This window comes from Nansenia antarctica (genome assembly GCF_963989245.1).
Source record: "Nansenia antarctica genome assembly, chromosome: 13".
Classification (NCBI taxonomy): Eukaryota; Metazoa; Chordata; class Actinopteri; order Argentiniformes; family Microstomatidae; genus Nansenia; species Nansenia antarctica.
This window is the reverse complement of record NC_137683.1, coordinates 12,663,226-12,684,012: the sequence shown is the minus strand read 5'-3', so window position 1 is coordinate 12,684,012 and position 20,787 is coordinate 12,663,226. Positions and strand designations below refer to the sequence as shown.

Here is a 20,787-nt window from a genome sequence, read left to right as displayed (position 1 = left end):
ACAGCTACATGGAACACTGACAGACAGACAGCTACATATGACACTGACAGACAGACAGCTACATGGGACACTGACAGACAGACAGCTACATGGGACATTGACAGACAGCTACATGAGACACTGACAGACAGACAGCTACATGGAACACTGACAGATAGACAGCTACATGGGACATTGACAGACAGACAGCTACATATGACACTGACAGACAGACAGCTACATGAGACACTGACAGACAGACAGCTACATGGGACACTGACAGACAGCTACATGAGACACTGACAGACAGACAGCTACATGGGACGTTGACAGGCAGCTACATGGGACATTGACAGAAAGACAGCTACATGGGACACTGACAGACAGCTACATGGGACACTGACAGACAGCTACATGGGACAGACAGATCTCTTAGCAAATACACACATTTTAGTTTTTTAGTTTTTGAATTTTTAAAAAAATGCAACAAATCTGACCAGAGAAATACATGCTGGTTTGCAATAATGTTTTTGTTAATGTTAATTCACACCAAGACAAAACTTGAATATCTGCTGTGCACAATACTGTACAAATTAGCAGGACATTACATTGCTTTTTTGATAACAATCATTGCTTTTTCAAAGGAACATTTGGAACATTTGGTACAGAGGACTTACCAATGCGTAGTCTTTCTCCAACTGACTGACTGACTCCCAGAATGTTCACATCCCAAGACTCTATCCCTATGTATGGCATCATTGTGACATCACATCACACTGAACTTGAGCCTGTGAAGATGCAGTTTGGACATTTTTTTTTATAGAATAGACTTTATTGTCGTTGTACAGTTGCCTATACAATGAAATTGTAGTGGTTCTTCTGAAGGTGCATAAACAGAAAACTATTCACATATTCACAAACATATACACATATAACATATCACAAATATTACACACTAGACAATTAAAAAGCGAAAATGCTATACAACAAGCTAAGAGACAATGAGGTCCGTGGTGTCAAGTGCAAATAAAGACAACTTCTTTCTCTCTAGTTACTGCAACTGTATTAATTGACAGACAGCTACATGGGACACTGACAGGCAGCTACATGGGACACTGACAGACAGCTACATGGGACACTGACAGACAGCTACATGGGTAGCTTTTACATTTGAGTTAAAGTTAGCCTTTAGCCTGCCTGTGTTAGCATAATGCCTAGAATGACCATGAATACTTGATGAGGAATCTAATTTGCACTAAATACTTTTTTTGAAATTATTCAATTTGATTGATCTCCTCAATATTTAGGCATAACAGGGTGGACACGTTATGGTCAACCACATTAAACTCACTGGATAAAAACATAAAAATCAGATGGTAAAAGAGGTAGAAAATCACACAGCTTACCACATTTGAAATCCCCTCCACTGATGTGATGTCACCTCATGAGAGTGATGTGATTGAGAAATATGGTTTTCTTTTAAAAGGGACATAACAGGGTGGACAGTGATCGCAGGGACAAGCAATATTGTAAGCAAAACCTTAATTTTTTGTACACATTTTTTTTTTAAATGGATAAAAACTATATTTGATTTCAATAGATATTGATCAGGAAAATGAAATAATAATAACATATTTGGAAATGTATATGTTTTTAATAGTTATTATTTGGATTGAAGTTGAATGAACAACACTGGGGACATCCCAAATCCCATGCAAAATCCCATTTACATCTTTAACCAAAGCTTTTAAAATGTAGAAAACAACAACTTAGAAGCCCATATCATTGTATTCATAATAAATAACAATTGACTATACATGAAAAACCTAATGGAATTAGTATTTGTCCAAATTTAGACAAAATACAACATGATTTAGTACTGGGGACGGAAAAAAGGCACCGTATAAAAAAAATGACCCACCTGCCATGTCAGTGCCTCTGTAATTCCCCTGAGAAAGGTTGAATAAGATGGCTGTGTAATTGGTCTTTTCAAACACACAGCCATTTAACATCAATTAGCAGATGTGCTTTGGCTTGTGTTCAATTAAATCAACCATGCCCAAGTCCTATAAACTCTATGTTCACTACACCAAAGAGGTGGAACCATGGATTCAAAAGGACCTAATTTCATTGTTGCAGAAACCCACGCACTGCTGGAGGGGGTTAGGCGCCATTATGAGTCAATAGTATGACGTTTTAGTTCTACTATGAATGAATGGTCTTTATTGTCATTGATATAGTACAGGTACCAAACAACGAAATTTGGGAGGGGGGGGGCTCCCCTGGTGCTAGGAAAAAAAACTAAAAACAAGAAGGGAAAGGAGCTGGTTTACATAAATAAAGGCTATGTACACTATCCACTATACTATACTATACAAATAAAACACTGTGCTGTACTCTATGCTATGCTATACCTATTCTAACATTTCCTATTCTCTGAACCTTATGTACGGGTTGTCATATTGCACATAGTGTTATTGCACATTCATTTAAAGTGTCGCAGTTTGCAGGTTTGAAATGTACACATTTGTGTTTCAGTATTACACTTGATTTCAATCTAGTAGCTGCCATCAATTTGTCTAGATTGTCCAGGGCCTAGAACCTAGGTCTTTGCTGTGTTCAGGGCCTGAATGGCCCTGGGGTAGAAGCTGAGCTTCAGTCTGTTTGTCCTTGCGAACATGGTCCTGAACCGCCTGTTCGAGGGCAGCCGAGCAAAGTGTTCGTACCCAGGGTGGGATGGGTCTCTGGAGATCTTGGAGGCCTTCCTGAGGCAGCGTGTGTTGTACAGCTCTTCCAGAGAGGGGAGGGGGGCGCCGGTGATCTTCTGGGCCGATCTCACGACTCTCTGTAGCGCATTCCTCTCTGCGGCTGTGCAGCTGGAGAACCAGATGCAGATGCAGTAGGTGAGGATGCTCTCCACTGCGCAGCGGTAGAAGGTCACCAGCATCTCCTGTCCGATGTGGTCTTTCCTGAGGACTCTCAGGAAGAAGAGCCGCTGTTGTGCCTTCTTGATGATGGCTGCTGTGTTGTTCTTCCAGGACAGGTCATCCTGTATGTGCACCCCCAGGAATCGGAGGGTTGAGACTCAGATTTTTTCCTCCTGAAGTCCACGATGATTTCCTGGGTCTTTGACTGGTTCAGCAGCAGGTTGTTAACCTTGCACAGCTTGCTCAGCTGCTCTACCTCATCCCTGTAAGGGTGGAGAAACAACTAACTAACTAATGTAGTATCTTTCTTAAGTTACTTGTTGGATATTAATCAAGAATATACTTCTGAGTCTTAAGACAATTTATTTAAACAAAGTACACAGGTTACAACATATATGAGAGCTGGGTGCTGGGATGATCAAGAGAGAAGGGCAGTCCCCTCCACTCACTCAGTATTTATCAACAACAATATGTAAATACAGTTTTAAAACAAGGGTCCTATCACAATCACTGTATGGGTGATCAAGGTGTGAAAGAGGGGCACTCACATATGATGTCACTCTGGCCTAATGTTGTTCCAGGTTAAAGGTCAGGGCAGATTCACAGGAAATCATCCTAAAATGCCCATATCCACTTCTTGAGGCAAAAACATAATTATGGCTCTTGAGACAAAAGGATGTGTTACAAGGTGTCATAAAACACCCCTTTGTCAGCAGACATTCTTCCATAGCCAAAAAGCCTAACCCTAAGTAATACAGTCCATGCATGTGTGTGTTTAAGTAAAATATACTACACTAACAAAAAGAAAAAAGACATTTGGGTTGAAATCATCCAGAATGTGAATGCCATGGAGTCTGGCTAGAAGAGGACCACAGAGCAAGTGAACTTAAGGTCATGTTCTCACATGAAAGTCTGAATCAAGACCCGGAGCAAGTGGATGAGATTGCAACATTGTTGCATGAATTATTTCTCTGATTTGCGTTCTCACAGCCCTTTATGTAAACAAAGTAACATGGTCAGAAGAAATTTAAAATTGCCCGTTCGTCCCGCTCTTATCCAAATCAACACGCATGCACTGTTGTTTTCCTATGGACAGCCTAGATGTGTCGTTTCTAACCGGAGCGAAACCACCCTTTTCAAGCGGAGCATCCGTCGGTTGTTTGCTCCGGGAGTGACTTCGAATGCGCATTCTCACAGCTCCAAACGACGCAGAGCAAAGCGAATTTTATCCTAAACTCTGATTCCAAGTGAAGCAAATGTTCTAGTGAGAACACACCCTAAGATGGAGGAATCTGAAGGCCAGGGCAACAAAGGACCATGCTGAAGCAAGAATTACCCAAACAGCCGCAAGGACAAATAGACTGAATTTCAATTTCTACCCTAGGGCCATTCAGGCCCTGAACACAGCAAAGACCTAGGTTCTAGGCCCTGGACAATCTAGACAATTTGATGGCAGCTACTAGATTGTAATCAAGTGCAATACTGAAATACAACTGTGAACATTTCAAACCTGCAAACTGCGACACTTTAAATGAATGTGCAATAATTCTATGTGCAATATGACAACCCTCGTGTACAGAAGGTTCAGAGATAGGAAATGTTAGGATATTTATAGCATAGCATAGAGTACAGCACAGTGTTTTATTTGTATAGTATAGTAGTATAGTATAGTGGATAGTGTATATAGCCTTTATTTATGTAAACCAGCTCTTTTCCCTTCTTGTTTTTAGTATTTTTTTTCCTAGCACCAGGGGAGCCCCCCCTCCTAAATTTCGTTGTATGGTACATTAATGACAATAAAGACCATTCATTCATTCATTCATTCATTCATTCAAGCCCTTTAGGAGAGGCGATTACACAGTTGTGGTACTTGACATCATTGGAGGTGAAAACTTGCAAGCTCTGTACGGGATTAAAGTTGATTTAGGGGACGGGGAGCCCATGACTGTAGAGAGAAAGCCAACCAGTTCCTCCTAATGCAGAGGAAACATTGACTGTATTCTGGATCTCAGCCCTGTTATTGAGGAAAAGGTATATCATGTATATTCATGTATTTATACTCACTGTAATACCATACCACTATTCACACTTTCTGGTTAGATGCTAAACTACATTTTGTTGTATAAGTACTGTACTTGTACTCTGTGCAATGACAATGAAGTTGAATCCACAATCTCACATGGATCCTCACTGTATCCAGAGTTCAGAAAAGAGGTTGGAAGTGTTATTTGCCAAACAAAGATGACGATGATGATGATGATGATGATGATGATGATGATGATGATGATGATGATGCCCATAAGTCACTTCTTAAACGAGAAACCTAAAGAGCAGAAGTACAGATTAGCACAGCTTCAAAAAGCTGATAACTCCATAAGGAAGAATAATTCCTATTGGGCATGTATCTGTTTCATGATTTCAAACATGTTCAAAATATCCACTATATATTTGTGAATAATGTATTTGTTTGTTTTTATGTATTTGTTGTGGGACAGTTGAGGGGTGGGGGTATGGAGCAGCATGGAGAACAGAGAGGAAGAGTGAGCGCAGAAAGCCAGGTGGTGGAAAGCCAGTGGGAAGTACAGAAAGACTGTGGAAGGTAGGGAGATGAAAGGGATATGAAAGTTAGATCTTGTGTATGTTTTTATACATGTTTTTATATTCACTTTATGTTCTTATTCCTGTTGTAATTTTGTAAAGCACTTTGAGCTGCATTTCTTGTATGAAAGGTGCTATATAAATAAAGCTTTACTTACTTACTTACTTACCCAGAAACAATTTCTATACAGTTTGACATATGAACACTATTTTGATGGTAGTGTTTGAAATTTAGCACACCAGTGTTAGGAGATCTGATAGTTGTGTGTATCGTTTTAGTGGTTTTGAGAAGAGATACAAATTGTGAACTCTTCAGTGTTCTGTGTAGAGTTTTGAGAAACGAAGGCAGGAAACATGTTTAAACGATTTAATTGGGGGGGGGGGGGAAACTAAACAAGTGGAAAGTTTTAAGTATTTTGAAGAAAATCAAATGGACATACACGTGACCTACATGGGCGGAGCTGCAGCGCTGTCGTTCTCAGAACAAGTGAATGAGGGTTCTGGTAGTTTATCTCTACCTAAAGTCTACGCTTCTTTGAGAAGACTCTCTTTTTACACTCTTTGTTTACAGATGTGAGTACGAGTGGATCGTCAACAGTGTTTAACACCTTCATCTCGAAAGCAACTCGCACAACTACACCGAAGACAGTAAGTAGCAGTAAGGATATGCGACTGTCAACATTTAATATTTAACGGTCTTTGGTTTCACCATCTTTACTGGAAGCAGGCGTAGATCTAGGTATGTTAGGTAACAAGTCAACTAGCTATGCATCTGGTAATGGATCATCGTAGCTATAGTATAATGACGTTGTTCTATACAATGTTTGATATTAGTCTGCCGCGATGTGTCATGTTGTTGCTAAAACAATCAAGTAAGTGCTTGGTGTCTCACACAGCTAGCTAGCTTAGCTAACAAGCTGCTGCTGTCAACCAGCCCTGATGTGGCCTCGAGTCGTCTGATTTATACCCAGAGAAACTGGACGCTAGCTGCCTGTAGGGCGTTGCGCTACGATTGCATCAATCCCATTTACGTGACATGTTTATCGTTTAGTCCCTCTACTATAGTCCCCTATAGGTTATAACAGGCTAATAAACCAGATAGCACTGCCAGCCGAGCTGCTGTCCACGCCCAGCTACCTGTCTGCTAGTGACTGCAGAGAGAGGAGGAGGCTTGTAGCACCCTATAATGTAATAATTGACCAATAATGTAATAAAATAACCTAAAGACCCACCTGAAAGTGTAATAAATTCCCAATAATGTAAAAAATGTATTACAATATCAGTCAGGTTATTTTATTATATTATTGGTCAATTATTACATTATTGGGTTTTATTACATTTTCGATGGAGTTAAGTGGACATGTTATTACATTATCAGGAAATTATTACATTATAGGGTGCTACAAGGCTCTGTAGCCATTTGCTAGAAGTTTGGCTCCTTCTTGACGATTCATAGTTTCCATGACATGAGTCATTTTGGCAAAACTGTGGCTAGTAAAATAAAGCTATGCTCAAACAAGCAGAAAAACACTCGTTGGGTGTGGTTTTTGCTATACAAATAACGTAACCATTGGTTACCATTGGTTAGGTTATGTGTGCTGCCTGTCTCTTACCGGGGGGGGGGGGGGGGGACACAAAACATGGTCTCTGCTCTGATCTGAGTGGTCGTTACAACCAATATTAATGTGGTCGGGGACTTTAATTGAATAAGGGGTGTGACACATATTTCTTGGGACACTTTGCTTCTAAATCGGGCCTAGAATTGTGACAGCAGCTGGTTGACTGAATCACCAAATCGCTGCTTATAAATGTGTTTATTATTCAACTCTTTTGATCTTCTGATTCTGCGCAAAACAAACAGGCGCTTATGCTTGTCAACAAATGCTAACTGCTTATACGCTGTTGAAAACAGTTGACACTGCAGAAAACGAGTGTAATGATAACATTAGATTCTAGAATCTAGTCAGACGTAATGCGTTCACCAGCTTTATTTATTGATTTTTATTTTTATTTATTTTTTATATATACAGGTATGAAATCGTCTGACCTTTTATATAAAAAAATTTTTTTGTGTGGATATTCAGTCTCACTGTTAAAATGAACCTACCATTAACATTTTAGACCGTTCATTTCAAGTGAGCAAACTTACAAAACTCAGCAGGGTATCAAATACTTATTTCCCCCACTGTATAATATAACACCAGCCAGCCCCACATGGGCGTTGCAAAAATAATGGATTACATTCCAATTAATTGTCATCCACATAATCTGCACGAGGTATCCTGTTTGGATTCCTGCCTCCAGTGCGTTCATCCGGCCTGATCGTGTGTACAAACATAACGGTCACTGTGTGTGTGTGTGTGTGTGTGTGTGTGTGTGTGTGTGTGTCTACACGTGTTGAAAGCAGATATGGCAACAGCGCAGTGTGTGACGAAGGTGGAGCTCACAATTTCCTGTGATCACCTCCTGGATAAGGACATCGGCTCCAAGTCCGACCCTCTGTGTGTGCTGCTCATGAACACATCTGGCTCCCAGTGGTATGAGGTCAGTCATTGGTTGTCCTGGAAACAGGGCCACATTGTAAATGTTGTCTCAGCCGAAAAAGGTGCTTGAATTATTGTCAATACTGCACTTCAGTCATACTGTAGCCTGCCACGAGGAGCAGTTCAAGATTAAGAGGCCAGTTCAGTGTTATCAACTGTTTATCTACCTTTAGGCTATTTTTAGACTGAAAATGTATATGATTTGATTTAATTTTTGAATTTCGTTGTACCTGACTAAAGATCATTCACTCATTTTCATTAATGTTTGTCTGTATAGGTTGGCCGAACAGAAACAGTACAGAATTGCCTCAACCCACAGTTTGCCAAGAAGTTTTTGATCGACTACTACTTTGAGGTGGTACAGAAATTGAAGTTTGGAGTCTACGATATCGACAATAAAACAGTTGACCTAAGCGATGACGACTTCCTGGGGGAATTTGAGTGCACAATGGGCCAGGTAAAAATCATCTCCTCTCATCTTGTATGGGACATTTTAGTTTGTTATGTCCACAAAGGCTTTCATGTTGTGGAACATGTGGTATGAAGTTACAACCTGTCGAACCTGTAACTTCATACCACATGTTACATTTGTCTATTTGTTTTGTTTTGCATGGTGTGGTGACCACCACGTAGGACCGGGTATAAACAAGCACAACCAAGGTAGAAACAGACACCGACAACAGGGAGCAGTTCAGCCGCACTGGCACATTTAATCAAAAGAAGGTCCCTCAACAACAGGGTCAAAGTTCAACTGAGGGTTCTCAATAATGTTCCCACGGGTTACACTCCAGGTAAGGGCCTCGGGACACGGGATCCGGCTCTCACCCAGTCCATACGTGTCCCCGGTCTGTAGCTCTCTCTCCCCCATGTGTTAGCTCCACTGCTCTATATGGGTGCCTCCTGTGAGAGGGCGCAGGTGTGGCATGTTGGTTTAACGAGCCTGTGGTTTTCTTCCCTGGGCACTGGCTGATTGGGGGGGGGATGCGGGTCCGCTGTGCGCTGTTATGTTGCCAATACACCCGGCACTTCGTGGGGGTCACTACAATGGCCTCAGTTAAGATGACACCGTGGCAGTTTGATGTGTCCACTTGATTATAATTCTTTTAAATATTAATTATCCTGCATCACATTCTCAATTTCAGGTGGTGTCCAGTAGGAAGCTGACACGACCACTTGTCTTGAAGAACAAAAGACCAGCGGGAAAAGGGACCATTACAGTGAGTGTCATTTAAGGCCAGTTCAGATCAAAGATTCGCAACTAGATGAGTGAAAACTTGCAACAGAATCCCAAAACTGGTTTCCAACATTCTAAAACTGGGCAGTTCACATCAAAGCAAGGCAACGCACTGCAACGTGCACAGACACAGATGACCTTTTCCATAACAATGACACAAGTTGTGTTTACCTGGCAAGAAAAAGAGTGAAATGGATGACAGTGACGTGCTGAACTGGCCTTTAGGGCTCTCATTGGGTCAGCAGCATTACAGTAATGTTGGCCTGGATGGATGTTTCATATTGGGCCATTATAATGTTCTTAGTGTGTGAATATTACCCACAGTCCAGTCAATCCACAAATAAGGGTCATATCAAAACAATGTCATTACTTTGATGTCAAACAATGTCATTACTTTGATGTCAAACAATGTCTTCCTGTTTGTTTTGTCTCCCGTTTCTTTGTAGATAAGAGCTGAAGAAATAAATGACAACAGGGTGGTGAATTTTGAGGTTGACGCCAGGAAACTTGACAACAAGGTAACTTTGCTAAATTCCTCAAGCGATATGCTAAGTCATAAACTGCATAACTGGAGACCGTCTTAATGTCGTAATTGCTGCCTGTCTCCAGAAATGACCAGCGTCTCCAGTTATATTTATACTCTACATTCAGTTTCTGACGTATGGACTTTTAATATCATATCGCAATCACACAATAATTACCAGTTTTATTTTCCGCTCAACGAAGCTGATGAATGCAGTTGAAGCTAATGTCTGAAAGATGCAATGACTGTTCTCAGGATTTCTTTGGGAAGTCCGACCCCTACTTGGAGTTCTACAAGCAGACAGAGACCGGATGGCAGCTGGCCCATAGAACAGAGGTACAGTACCACACTGACTTTCACAATGTCCCCTCTCATGATCTGGAAAAACACAGGCCTATCTGTTTTCCACTTTTCGTCTTGTGTGATGTGGGGGCAAGAGTGATTTCCATCCAGTGTTGTCGTTCTGTTCCCCCATGTTGTAATGGCCAACTTGCCAACTTGCAACAGCTTCCTCTTGTGTCGTTACTGCGTCATTTCCCTATCATATCGACTGACTTTGGATAATACGCTGCTACTCTCGTTCTGTCGTTTTCACCATGTTGTGGTGTAGGAGAAGAGAACATGACAACCCCCTCTGTACTGTACTGAGACGGTTCAAGAACAAGGGCGATGTCAAACAACATCATAACAAATTCACATTGTGTTGGATTGGATTGTCATGCATTTACTGAGCAAAGTTGAATCTGGTTTATGGGACTTTGAGCCTGCTCTCAAGCTGTATCCAGATGCTGTGTTACTTAGTGTGCCTGATGTGAATGTCCCTGTGTCGTGTGCAGGTGGTGAAAAACAACCTGAACCCATCATGGCGACCCTTCAGAATCCCCCTGCGGTCTCTTTGCGGAGGAGACATGGAGAAATCAGTAAAGGTACACACACACTCACACACACACACACACACACACACACACACACACACACACACACACACAGATTCAAGTGCATTTAAATACTTAACCAATTAATTTTCTGGGTGGGGGAGAGATACCCCTTGCCACACATCGATGCTTTGATGCTTTTGACACAGCGATGCTTTGATGTAGCATTTATCCCAGATTTCCCGGAGATTTGCATGATAATTAACAGCACAAAACTCCCCGTTGAACGCCGTCTTTAGATACATCACCTTCTTACAATAATGGCACACGTCACTTTTGAGGAAAATTATGTTTTTGCCTAAATATCATATATTGTACATTTGGTTCAGTTTATTCCGTTTTTCGCAACTTGAAAATATGACGTAAGCCATTATTTGAATAAGGTGACGATATGTATGGTTACTAGCAGAGTAAAGCAATAAAAACAGTAGAATTAGAAGCGAAAGAATGGATTTTATATGGTGGTCGTGCTCTTTGGAGAGATTAGCTGCATTTATTTTGACGTTAACGATTGGTGATTTTCAGCTTTTAATGCCTAAATCAATCTCAATCGTAAGGAAGAGCTACTTCCCACACCTCAGGACAAGTGAGTTACCCATGTCATCCTGGTATGTGTGTCCAACTCATGTGCCTTCAGATGAAGGGTGAAGTGTGTGTGTGTGTGTGTGTAGTGAATAGTGAGAACACTAGGAAAACACACCCTGCACCCATCCTTTGGTGGGTCACTCTCAACACTCATTCATTCAGCTGGGCTGGTCTCATGTGAATTACTGCTTTGCTACAGTACAAGGAAGGCAACATATATTTAAAACATCTAAGGCTTACATGTCCTCAACACAAAAGGATCACCAGGTTCAGTCCTTCCATAGACGTCCTTCTTCTCTTGGTTGACAAATGGAGATGGTGGGATGATGAGGCCGCTGGCATCATCCGTTTGCTGTGCGTTAGTGTTACTTATCTGTGTGTGACGTGTGCCCTTAGCTTGGTTTGTTGTGTTCACTTGATTCCCATCTAACACCATGGGGTTTTGGTTCAGGGTTAACATTTCTTTATACATTTTTAAAATGTTTTTGTCATTTACAGATGCTAGGCGTGTAACGGTAGACAAAAATGTTGCGAATCAATGGCTCGATTACTTTCAACATGTGTTTTAAAACCTGTGTTCTCGACAACAGAGTCCACTGCTATAAAAACACCTATGGTCTGAATCGTTAGCGAGAGGCAGCTTAAATGCGCTTCACTCTGCTGACTAACAATCTCTGTGGTGTGTGTGCGCATGAGTACTGGCTGAGATTATTTCAACACACAAAAAAGTGCAGTGGGTAAAAGAACGACGCATTCATTCAGTACACACGCAAACCGCACCGAAGGACCCCATACCGAAGATTTTCGGTACAAATACGTGTACCGTTACACCCCTTAGCAGACGCCTTTATCCAAAGCGACTTACAACAAATCTATTTGTCTAAGTAAGTGAATCATCTATCCATCAGTCGTCATAAGAAAAATAAATCTATGCTAGGACCAGGGGGGGGCATTGGCAGTCACAATGCTAGAAGAAGGAATAGTAGAGAAACTGTACAGGGGAGGTAGTGGGGATGAAGAGGTCTTGCATTAACCATTAACCATTGCATGCTCTTCTCAGTCACCCTCCTTTGATGCCATCTGAATGTTAGTTGGAGTGTGTTTGTTTGTTCGTCTCTGTAACCCGTCTCTTCCTCAGGTGGAGTGTTATGACTACGACAGCGACGGCTCTCATGACCTCATTGGAATCTTCGAGACCAATATGAAACGTCTGCAAGAGGCAGCGCGCCATTCACCGGTGAGATTGATTTATTCAGGAAGACACACTGAGACTGAGGTCTCTTTTTTGCGGGTGTGCCCTGAATAGAATAAAACATGATTACAAAACAACACCTTAAAAACGCTCCAAAATACTCACATTAACCAATCAAAACGAGAGGATGTCTCTGTACTGCTGTTAAGGACCACGTGCTTAGTTTACCCTGAAGATTATTCCACGTCTGAGGAGCACAGTAAAAGCAGCTTTTCCCCTGTAGACACAATGGCTGTCCCTGACCAAAACATAACCTATTTTTTTTTTTCGACGAGTCAACATTTTTAAACCGTACTGCAGCATGTCTGCTTACAGTAATTGCACCGACTATGAACTCACTGACTAAGTAACTGCCTGGCTTGTATTACAGCTATATCATAATATAATCCCAACCCACACATGATTTATCCACAGATGTCAGTGGTTTACTATGAGACCCATAGTAGTATGAGACCCATAGTAAACCACTGCCATCTGTGGTTGTCTGTCTGTTGACAATACCATGACTTTCACTCAACTACAAATTGGGATCACAGCAATTGATGTTTTTCGTCCTGTGTTACTGTAGTAAATATGACGTCTATTGGTTGAAATGTAAAAAAAAATTGTCTCGCCAGGCGGAGTTTGAATGCATCAACAGTAAGAAGAAACAGAAGAAGAAACACTACAAAAACTCAGGTGTTGTGTGTGTGAAGCTATGCCAGGTACTTCTATGTTCTTTACTCTAATAACAACTCCATTAAATACTCAGTTGATAGTCTGCCCTCATCATACCCTAGAGGAAATCATGACAGCAATACATTGAGTGGTTTTGGCCATTACATTTTGTTTTGTAATGACCTTCATGACAGCCAGACTGTTAGCAGAAATGTTTGGAGAGCTTGGGCTTCTTCTGAGTATAGCCTCTCAAAGTGTTTCTTATCTGGGGTCATACAGGTGGTGAAGGAGTATTCTTTCCTGGACTACGTCATGGGCGGTTGCCAGTTGAACTTCACTGTAAGTAAAGTATGATGGTTATTTATCGTAATCGGTATGAGAATGCCCATTTTTTTGTTTAGTTTACTAGCTTTGTTCATGAATAGCGGAATGTGTCATGTATCTTGTCTTGATGAGTTCAGTCCAATCTCTCTTCCCCCAAAAACCGTAGGTTGCCATTGACTTCACTGGGTCCAACGGTGACCCTAAGTCTCCTCAGTCGCTCCACTATATCAGCCCCCAAGGGTATAACGAGTACCTGTCTGCCATCTGGTCTGTAGGCAACGTCATCCAAGACTACGACAGGTAAACTGAGCATATACACCGTTGTTACATTATGCAGGGTTCCCACGGGTCCTTGAAATCTTTGAAAGTTTGTGAATTTGAAATCAAGGCCTTAAAAGTTTTTGAAAATAGATATGGGTCATTGAAAGTGCTTGAATTCCCCTCTCTCTCCCAAAAAAATCTATATATTAAAAAAAAAGTTTGACATAATTATAGTAGATAAGTCTCTGTATTGCTTAACTTAACACAGTAACAGTCGTCTGTGAGCGGATAGTTCCTATTATCTAAATTCTCATCTTGATCTGTCTCAAACTATGCCGTGTTGGGTCCTTGAATTTGAGGGAATTGAGTCTTTAAAGTCGTTGAAAGGTGCTTGAATCTGATGTTTCAGAAGGTGTGGGAACCCTGATTATGGATAAAACTGAAACTCACACCCTTACATTTGCTAATCCTATACCCGTGTTAAATCTCACCCCTCTGCAGTGACAAGATGTTCCCTGCTTTTGGCTTCGGAGCCCAGATCCCTCCCAGCTGGCAGGTGAATATACATCATTTAGTGTGATAATTACAAATGTTAGCTTTTCGTTAAATCCGCCGCCGGCTACTTCCACATCATTGTTAGACCACCATTAGCGCTATCCATCTACCACCGCTAATCCTAGCTCTATCTCTCCCCGACCCCTTGACAAAAATGTTCTCCGCTAGCACTCCCCCTCCCCCCACGTCCACAGAAATGTTCTCCGTTAAGGCATTGATCATTTCTTCTGCTTTCGGGCCGTCACCAGTGTGCAACCCTGATCAAGTACAATGTCATGTGTTTTAACAGGTTTCCCATGAGTTTCCTCTAAGTTTCAATCCTGCAAATCCGTTCTGTGCAGGTATGTTGACAGGGGACATTTTGGGAAGTGGAGGAGGGGGGGGGGGACAAAGACAATATGGGAGTGAGTTAACAAGCAATCTGGGGATTGTACAAGTGCTTAGAGGTGTGTGTGTGTGTGTGTCGTACAGGTATCGAGGGTATAGTGGAGGCCTACAGAGTGTGCCTTCCTCAGGTGAAGCTCTACGGTCCCACCAACTTCTCTCCCATCATCAACCACGTGGCGCGCTTCGGTCTGGAGGCAGCCCAGCAGAAGACAGCTGATGTGAGTAACAGCTCCCGCCACATACTGCCTCTGTCTGCCCCTGCACTCCTTATCCATGTTGATCCTTTCTCCCTCAGATTTCTGTCACTGTAACAGAACAATGTTATTAAAGGTCGAGCCATTCATTTACACCGCTCTTCTGTGATATCAACAGAGAATAGTCTACCTTGACTTGAAAATCATGTTGTTGTTAACAATATTCGGTTAAGTCTGACGTCAAACGTGACGTTTAGCAATTTCCGGGTCCAAACCAGAAATTCCCTGCACCAGAGTACCAGTGTACGTACTACAGCGGTAGAATGACAGTTCAATCGTTTTTTAGATTCGGATCTATTCATACAACAAGGGACACAGCACTTTCCCGTTTTCCCCATATTGTCAGCGTCTTTGTGCCTCGGAAAAGCGCTATACAAATATAATGAATTATTATTATTACTGAGGCATTTCGAAGAGAGCGCCTCAGCCAACGTTGGGCCCGGAAACACGTCACGACTTAACAACCGAATTCCACCTTCCTTCTCCCTCTTCTTCTTGTTCCTCCTCCCTGTCTGCAGCAATACTTTGTCCTCCTCATCATCACGGACGGCGTGATCACAGACTTGGACCAGACGCGCAGCGCCATCGTCAACGCCTCGCGCCTCCCTATCTCCATCATTATCGTGGGTGTCGGCGGGGCAGACTTCAGCACCATGGAGTTTTTGGACGGGGACGACGGCCGTCTGCGATCGCCCTCGGGAGAGGTGGCTGTACGAGACATCGTCCAGTTTGTGCCATTCAGAAAGTTCCAGAACGTAAGTAATCTGTGGTGACACGTTGTTCTGTTTACTGCAATGGGCTTGGACTTGAAGACCTGATGTTATGAAAGCACTGTTCTGTGATTTTCTGATCTAGAATAACCCTTTTCATTGACAAAACAAGCATGCTTTAATGAAAAGTACTAGTTTCATTCGAAGTGCTTTTTTCATCAGGCTAATACACTGGCCTGAAGCTTCTACACAAATTAGATATTTGCATCTGGGAAGCAGAGACAGTCCCACCCCCCCACCCCCCCGCCACTAGAGCTTCCCACCAGCTTTTTTACTTTGCCTTGTGTATCCGTCTCATTTCAGGCAACAAGTGAAGCTCTTGCCCAGTGCGTGCTGGCAGAGTTGCCTGAACAAGTGGTGTCCTACTTCAATTTACACAAGCTGAAGCCTCCCAATGAGCCCAATGAGCCCAATCCTTCATAGAAACGTAGGGGTACCAACTGCTTCAGTTACTCTCCCTAGCTCCCTGTCTTGCTTGCATGGTCTGTCTGGCATACAGTAGTGTTCTAATACCAATACATATTAGCTTGAACACTGTACGTCATACTAGCCCCTATTTCCCTTCATATCACCTTTCATCTAGAAACCAGATTTTGACTTTTTGATTTGACTTTTTAAATAATTCAGTACACAGTGAGGCATGAGTTTGTTTATCTTGTTGGACTGACAGCATCATTACTAATAACTGATATAGGGATGCACCGAAAGTTCGGCCACCAAAATTATTCGGCTGAAAATAGCAAAACAAAAGCACATTCGGTGTTCGGCCGATTGTGTGAAAAAGGCTGAATGTTATAAATACGAGACGTTTTTTTGAAGACACGATCAGTGCAAGCAACCCATGCTGTTTTGTGAATGAGACAAGCATTGAGTGATGACTGCCTACTGCCAAGTCATATAGGCCCAATTATAGCAAACATGTCGGCAGTTTGGCATCTGTTCTCTGAAAGACAACGAGAGGCAACTTTCTGATATTAAGACAAGCGCAAGCTAAGCAATCACTGGAAGCTGATGGGATCACAGTATCATGTGACAGCTGCTGGTGAAAGGGGTAACAAGCCGGCAGCCGATTTAATGTTCTGACTTTTATTTCGAAAAATGTAAATACATTTCAGCGTTGTTGAAAATCAATGACATACTCGCTAGTAAATTAACACAGCTTGTTTTGTGAGCCTGCTAACAAGGTAAAGTAGTGTTATAGTTAACTCGGTAGTAGTAGGGATTACTCACTGAATCCATGCATTGCAATATTTTGGCTTGACTAGCGAGTGTGTGATGTGATTTTCAACAACGTTGACATGTATTTCCGTTTTTCTAAATAAAAGTCCAAACAGTTTGATTGGTGACATCCCCTTTTCACCAGCCGCTGTCAAAATGTACATCTTTCATGAAATGCGGAAATATTACGTGACATAAAGTACAGTATCAGTCAAAAGTTTGGACACCTTCTCATTCAGTGTTTTTTCTTTCTTTATAGATTATTTTCTACATTGTAGATTAATACTGAAGACATCAAAACTATGAAAGAACACATGAAATTATGTAGTAGACAAAAAAGTGTTAAACAAACCAGAATATGTTTTATATTTTAGATTCTTCAAAGTAGCCACCTTTAGCTTTGATGACAGCTTTGCACACTCTTGGCATTCTCTCAATCAGCTTGGTGTGTGTGTATGTCAGTGGAAAATGAAACTGTGAACACCGCCCAGTAGGGATGTAACGATACACTCAACTCACGATTGAATGAGAAGGTGAATCCAAACCTTCGACTGGTACTCTACATACAATTTCAAACACGTAATTTTTCTAATGATCATTTTACATGAATAAGCATACAAGCATGAATACAAATCTACATTTATTTAATTAATGCAATGGTACAAAAATTAATAAATACAAAATAAATGAAAAACCAGTACGCACTCAGTATTCGGCCAAGTGTTTCCTTCATTTTGGCTTCGGCCAAGAATTTCCATTTCGGTGCATCCCTAAACCGATATACAGTAGGCCATGAGTCAGGATTAAACAAGCTTGAGAAAAGGTGCAACATAATATGTTTGCACTGTGGTTAGAAATATGCTATGAAAGTCCATACATCATAAACTGCAGAATGTAAACATAACTAAAGAATTAATGGTAAATACAAAATCACTCTAAATATTAGGGCTGCAACTAATTACTATTTTTTTAGTTTTTTTTCTTTTAGAATTGAATATTCTATAGAATCATGACTTTCATGAAAAATAGAAAACTAACGTCTAACCAACTTTTGTCTAACCACGTGAAGGCTGCCTTTGCCAGCACTCCAAGCTCCTGCTTCTCCCCACATGTCTAGTTCCCTGCCTCTTTTGCTCGCTCCCACTGTTATTTTCAAACTTCCTCCTTCTCCATTACACTCTATTCTATGAATATTATTATTGTGATATAATTGTGCTGAACTGTCAGAGCATGTTGAGCTGCGTAATCTGTATGAAAGTTGCTATACAAATAACATTGGTTATTACTATGAACCGTTCTGACACAATCCCAACCTTAACTGTCTCACTCTCTCTCCCTCCAGCAACCCAAGGAGGCGCTGGCTCAGGCTGTGTTAGCTGAGGTCCCTGGCCAGCTGGTGTCCTACTTCAACATGAACAAGCTGAGTCCCCCCAACACCAACACTCCCCCCACTCCTGCTCCTACCACGAATTGACCCCCAGAACAGCTGCTAACAACCTGGAGATCTGTCCTAACACCCAGAGGAACCAACCTCAGCACTCCAAACCCCTCCTCAGTCCCACCATATTACAGTACACTTAGGACAACCACAGTCTAATTTGTGACGCGGTCTGGTGAAATGTGCAACCAGAAGGCAAAGTCATTTTTCTGTTTTGTACATGTGCTTAAACACTCCTTACAGATTGTAAGCTTTCAAATGATGTGTCATACATTGAAATCAGAGAATAATTGAACTCAACAGGTGTATTTGAATGTTGGTACACCTCAAACACTAAATGGGAGAAAAGTGACTCTAAACGCAGCCACAGCTACGAACGCTGCTAACAGCTAGGGGCTAACAAAACACATCGCTACGAAGGTCTAAACTGTATTTTAATAACATCACAACATGCTGGGAGAACATCGACATGCTAAAAACACCTAACTACACATAACAAGATGAACACAAGCTAAAACGAAAGTATGTTTACAAGTCAAGTCTCCCTTACCGGTAGCCTCCGGCAAACGAGAATAGTGAATCCAATCAACAAATTATTTAGTGATTGTTAAACTTGTTTATTATATCGAGTGAGTACTTTAAAACTTCAAGTTGGTGTTATAAAAAACCCCGAAAACTAGACATTGTTCACACAATAAGTTTCACTTTCACTTTTTGACCCCTTCGAGTGAGCGTGTTGTTTGCAAGTTCACCAGACCGCGACACATTTGTCCCGCCAAAGTTTCGTATCGAACCGAAAACACCACTCATAATAACATGTAATATCTCTAACATTGCGTTTTGCGCCGTTGCTTCAGCAAAGCATCCCTCACTCCCACTCCACTGCTGTAAGCTCGCACGCTCACACACTTTAGACAACCTCTAGGTTTCAGCGCTGCTCGCACTGTTGTGGGAAAGTGTTAGAGCAGGTTTCCCGGACAGGTCGGTGCTAGGACGTTTTGTGAGTGATGCAATGTTTTATGTTTGCACTAAGATTGTCTCTGCCAGCATCCCACCCCCCGTCGATGAATCTAAAATCTAGATGTTGTTTTTTGTTTTTTAAATACCACAGTCACACAAAATCATGTGGGAAACACCGTTTTTTTTAAGTTGTCAGATGCTTAGAAATTTTATTTTTTAGCTATCATTTTTGTATAAATCTTAAGTTTGCTTCCTCAGATGGTTTGTTATGAATTTATATATGTTTTCACTGTTTCACAAAAGTGCATGTGTGCTAACCTCCATAACCCTTGGTTGCAAGTTATCAAGCGAAAATATCTGTCCCTTAGAGAAGTTGTTAACCCAAAATCCATTTTCATGTGTATTTATGGTCAATCCATAATGCTTACAATTTTTAACTATTATCATTCCGTGAGCAGCTGCATCATAGCTATTGAAAAAGTGAGGTCTGTGTTCACTTACTAAAAAAAGAAAAGAAAAAAGTCTCATACCTTATGCCAAAAATATAAATATAAATATGCCTGACAAGACTTTTCGCACTCTGCGCTGTAGCTCTTGCGCTGTTCAACAGAAGGACTTTGCATGGGAGAGAGGGGAGTCCTGGGAGTTGGAGGAATTGACTCAAATGGGCAATTTGGAACATCAGGACTTATTTGAAGGGCAATCTGGGATTCAAACAACAATTGCAGTCTCCCCACTCCTTTTTTTTTATAAACAGCTGAGGAATGGGGCTGGGGAAATGTATCCACTCTCACTTTCACAGACAGAGCTATGTATGCAAGGAATGGCCGTCCATGAGATCAAAGTTAGATGTATGACAGATGAACTAAACTCATGAGACATTTATACATTATATTTTTCAATTATCAATAGCTATACAGTATTTCCAAAAATATATCAAAAGAATGAATGAAAATGTAATTCAAGCAAATTTAATAAGGTAATCATGTATGCAGGTGTTATGATTGAATGATATTCATGTGGTATTCATCTCTCCACTATAAAATTGTTTTATTTTTGATACTTTTCTTATTGATAATTTCAACAGAGTATATCCAATATAGAATTATGTTCGTTCATTTTTACTTCTGTGCCAATTATGTTTGCCACTTTATGGTCATGTACCCGTTCTTATTTATGTAAGCATAAATAACGATAACGGCTTCAGTATTAATTAACTATGTTTGCCATCGTTTGTGACCTTCCCTTATTTAGCCTTCCCAATCCTGTAATAATATAATTAGTAATAGACTGAACATGTACTTAAACTGGATTATTTTGTTTCATAGTATTACATAATAAATGTATTGGGCTTAATAAATACTCACACAACCAAATGGTTGTCTTT

At 41.1% G+C, this 20,787-nt stretch overlaps 1 protein-coding gene across 2 annotated transcripts; it reads left to right on the top strand.

The window, feature by feature from the left end:
* Positions 1-6,051: 6,051 nt before the first annotated feature.
* cpne3 (copine III) lies at positions 6,052-18,851 on the top strand. 2 transcript variants are annotated; one of them, XM_080544351.1, is made up of 17 exons: positions 6,052-6,152; positions 7,912-8,048; positions 8,325-8,504; positions 9,190-9,264; positions 9,728-9,799; positions 10,060-10,140; positions 10,641-10,730; positions 12,463-12,561; positions 13,194-13,280; positions 13,513-13,572; positions 13,724-13,857; positions 14,320-14,374; positions 14,663-14,714; positions 14,845-14,978; positions 15,533-15,769; positions 16,088-16,211; positions 18,345-18,470. In XM_080544351.1, exons 2-16 carry the CDS (start codon positions 7,914-7,916, stop codon positions 16,205-16,207), a joined length of 1,611 nt encoding a protein of 536 aa, XP_080400477.1. In that variant the 5' UTR covers positions 6,052-6,152; positions 7,912-7,913; the 3' UTR covers positions 16,208-16,211; positions 18,345-18,470. The 2 variants fall into 2 exon arrangements, with proteins under 2 accessions (XP_080400477.1, XP_080400476.1); XM_080544350.1 differs by lacking the exon at positions 16,088-16,211 and having other exon boundaries at positions 18,345-18,851.
* The last annotated feature ends 1,936 nt before the right edge of the window (positions 18,852-20,787 follow it).

Coding starts and splice junctions, on each gene's coding strand:
- cpne3 (XM_080544350.1), top strand. CDS start 7,914: ATGGCAACAGCGCAGTGTGTGACGAAGGTGGAGCTCACAATTTCCTGT. Junction 10,731..12,462: donor ACATGGAGAAATCAGTAAAG/GTACACACACAC, acceptor TCTCTTCCTCAG/GTGGAGTGTTATGACTACGA. Junction 15,770..18,344: donor CATTCAGAAAGTTCCAGAAC/GTAAGTAATCTG, acceptor CTCTCCCTCCAG/CAACCCAAGGAGGCGCTGGC.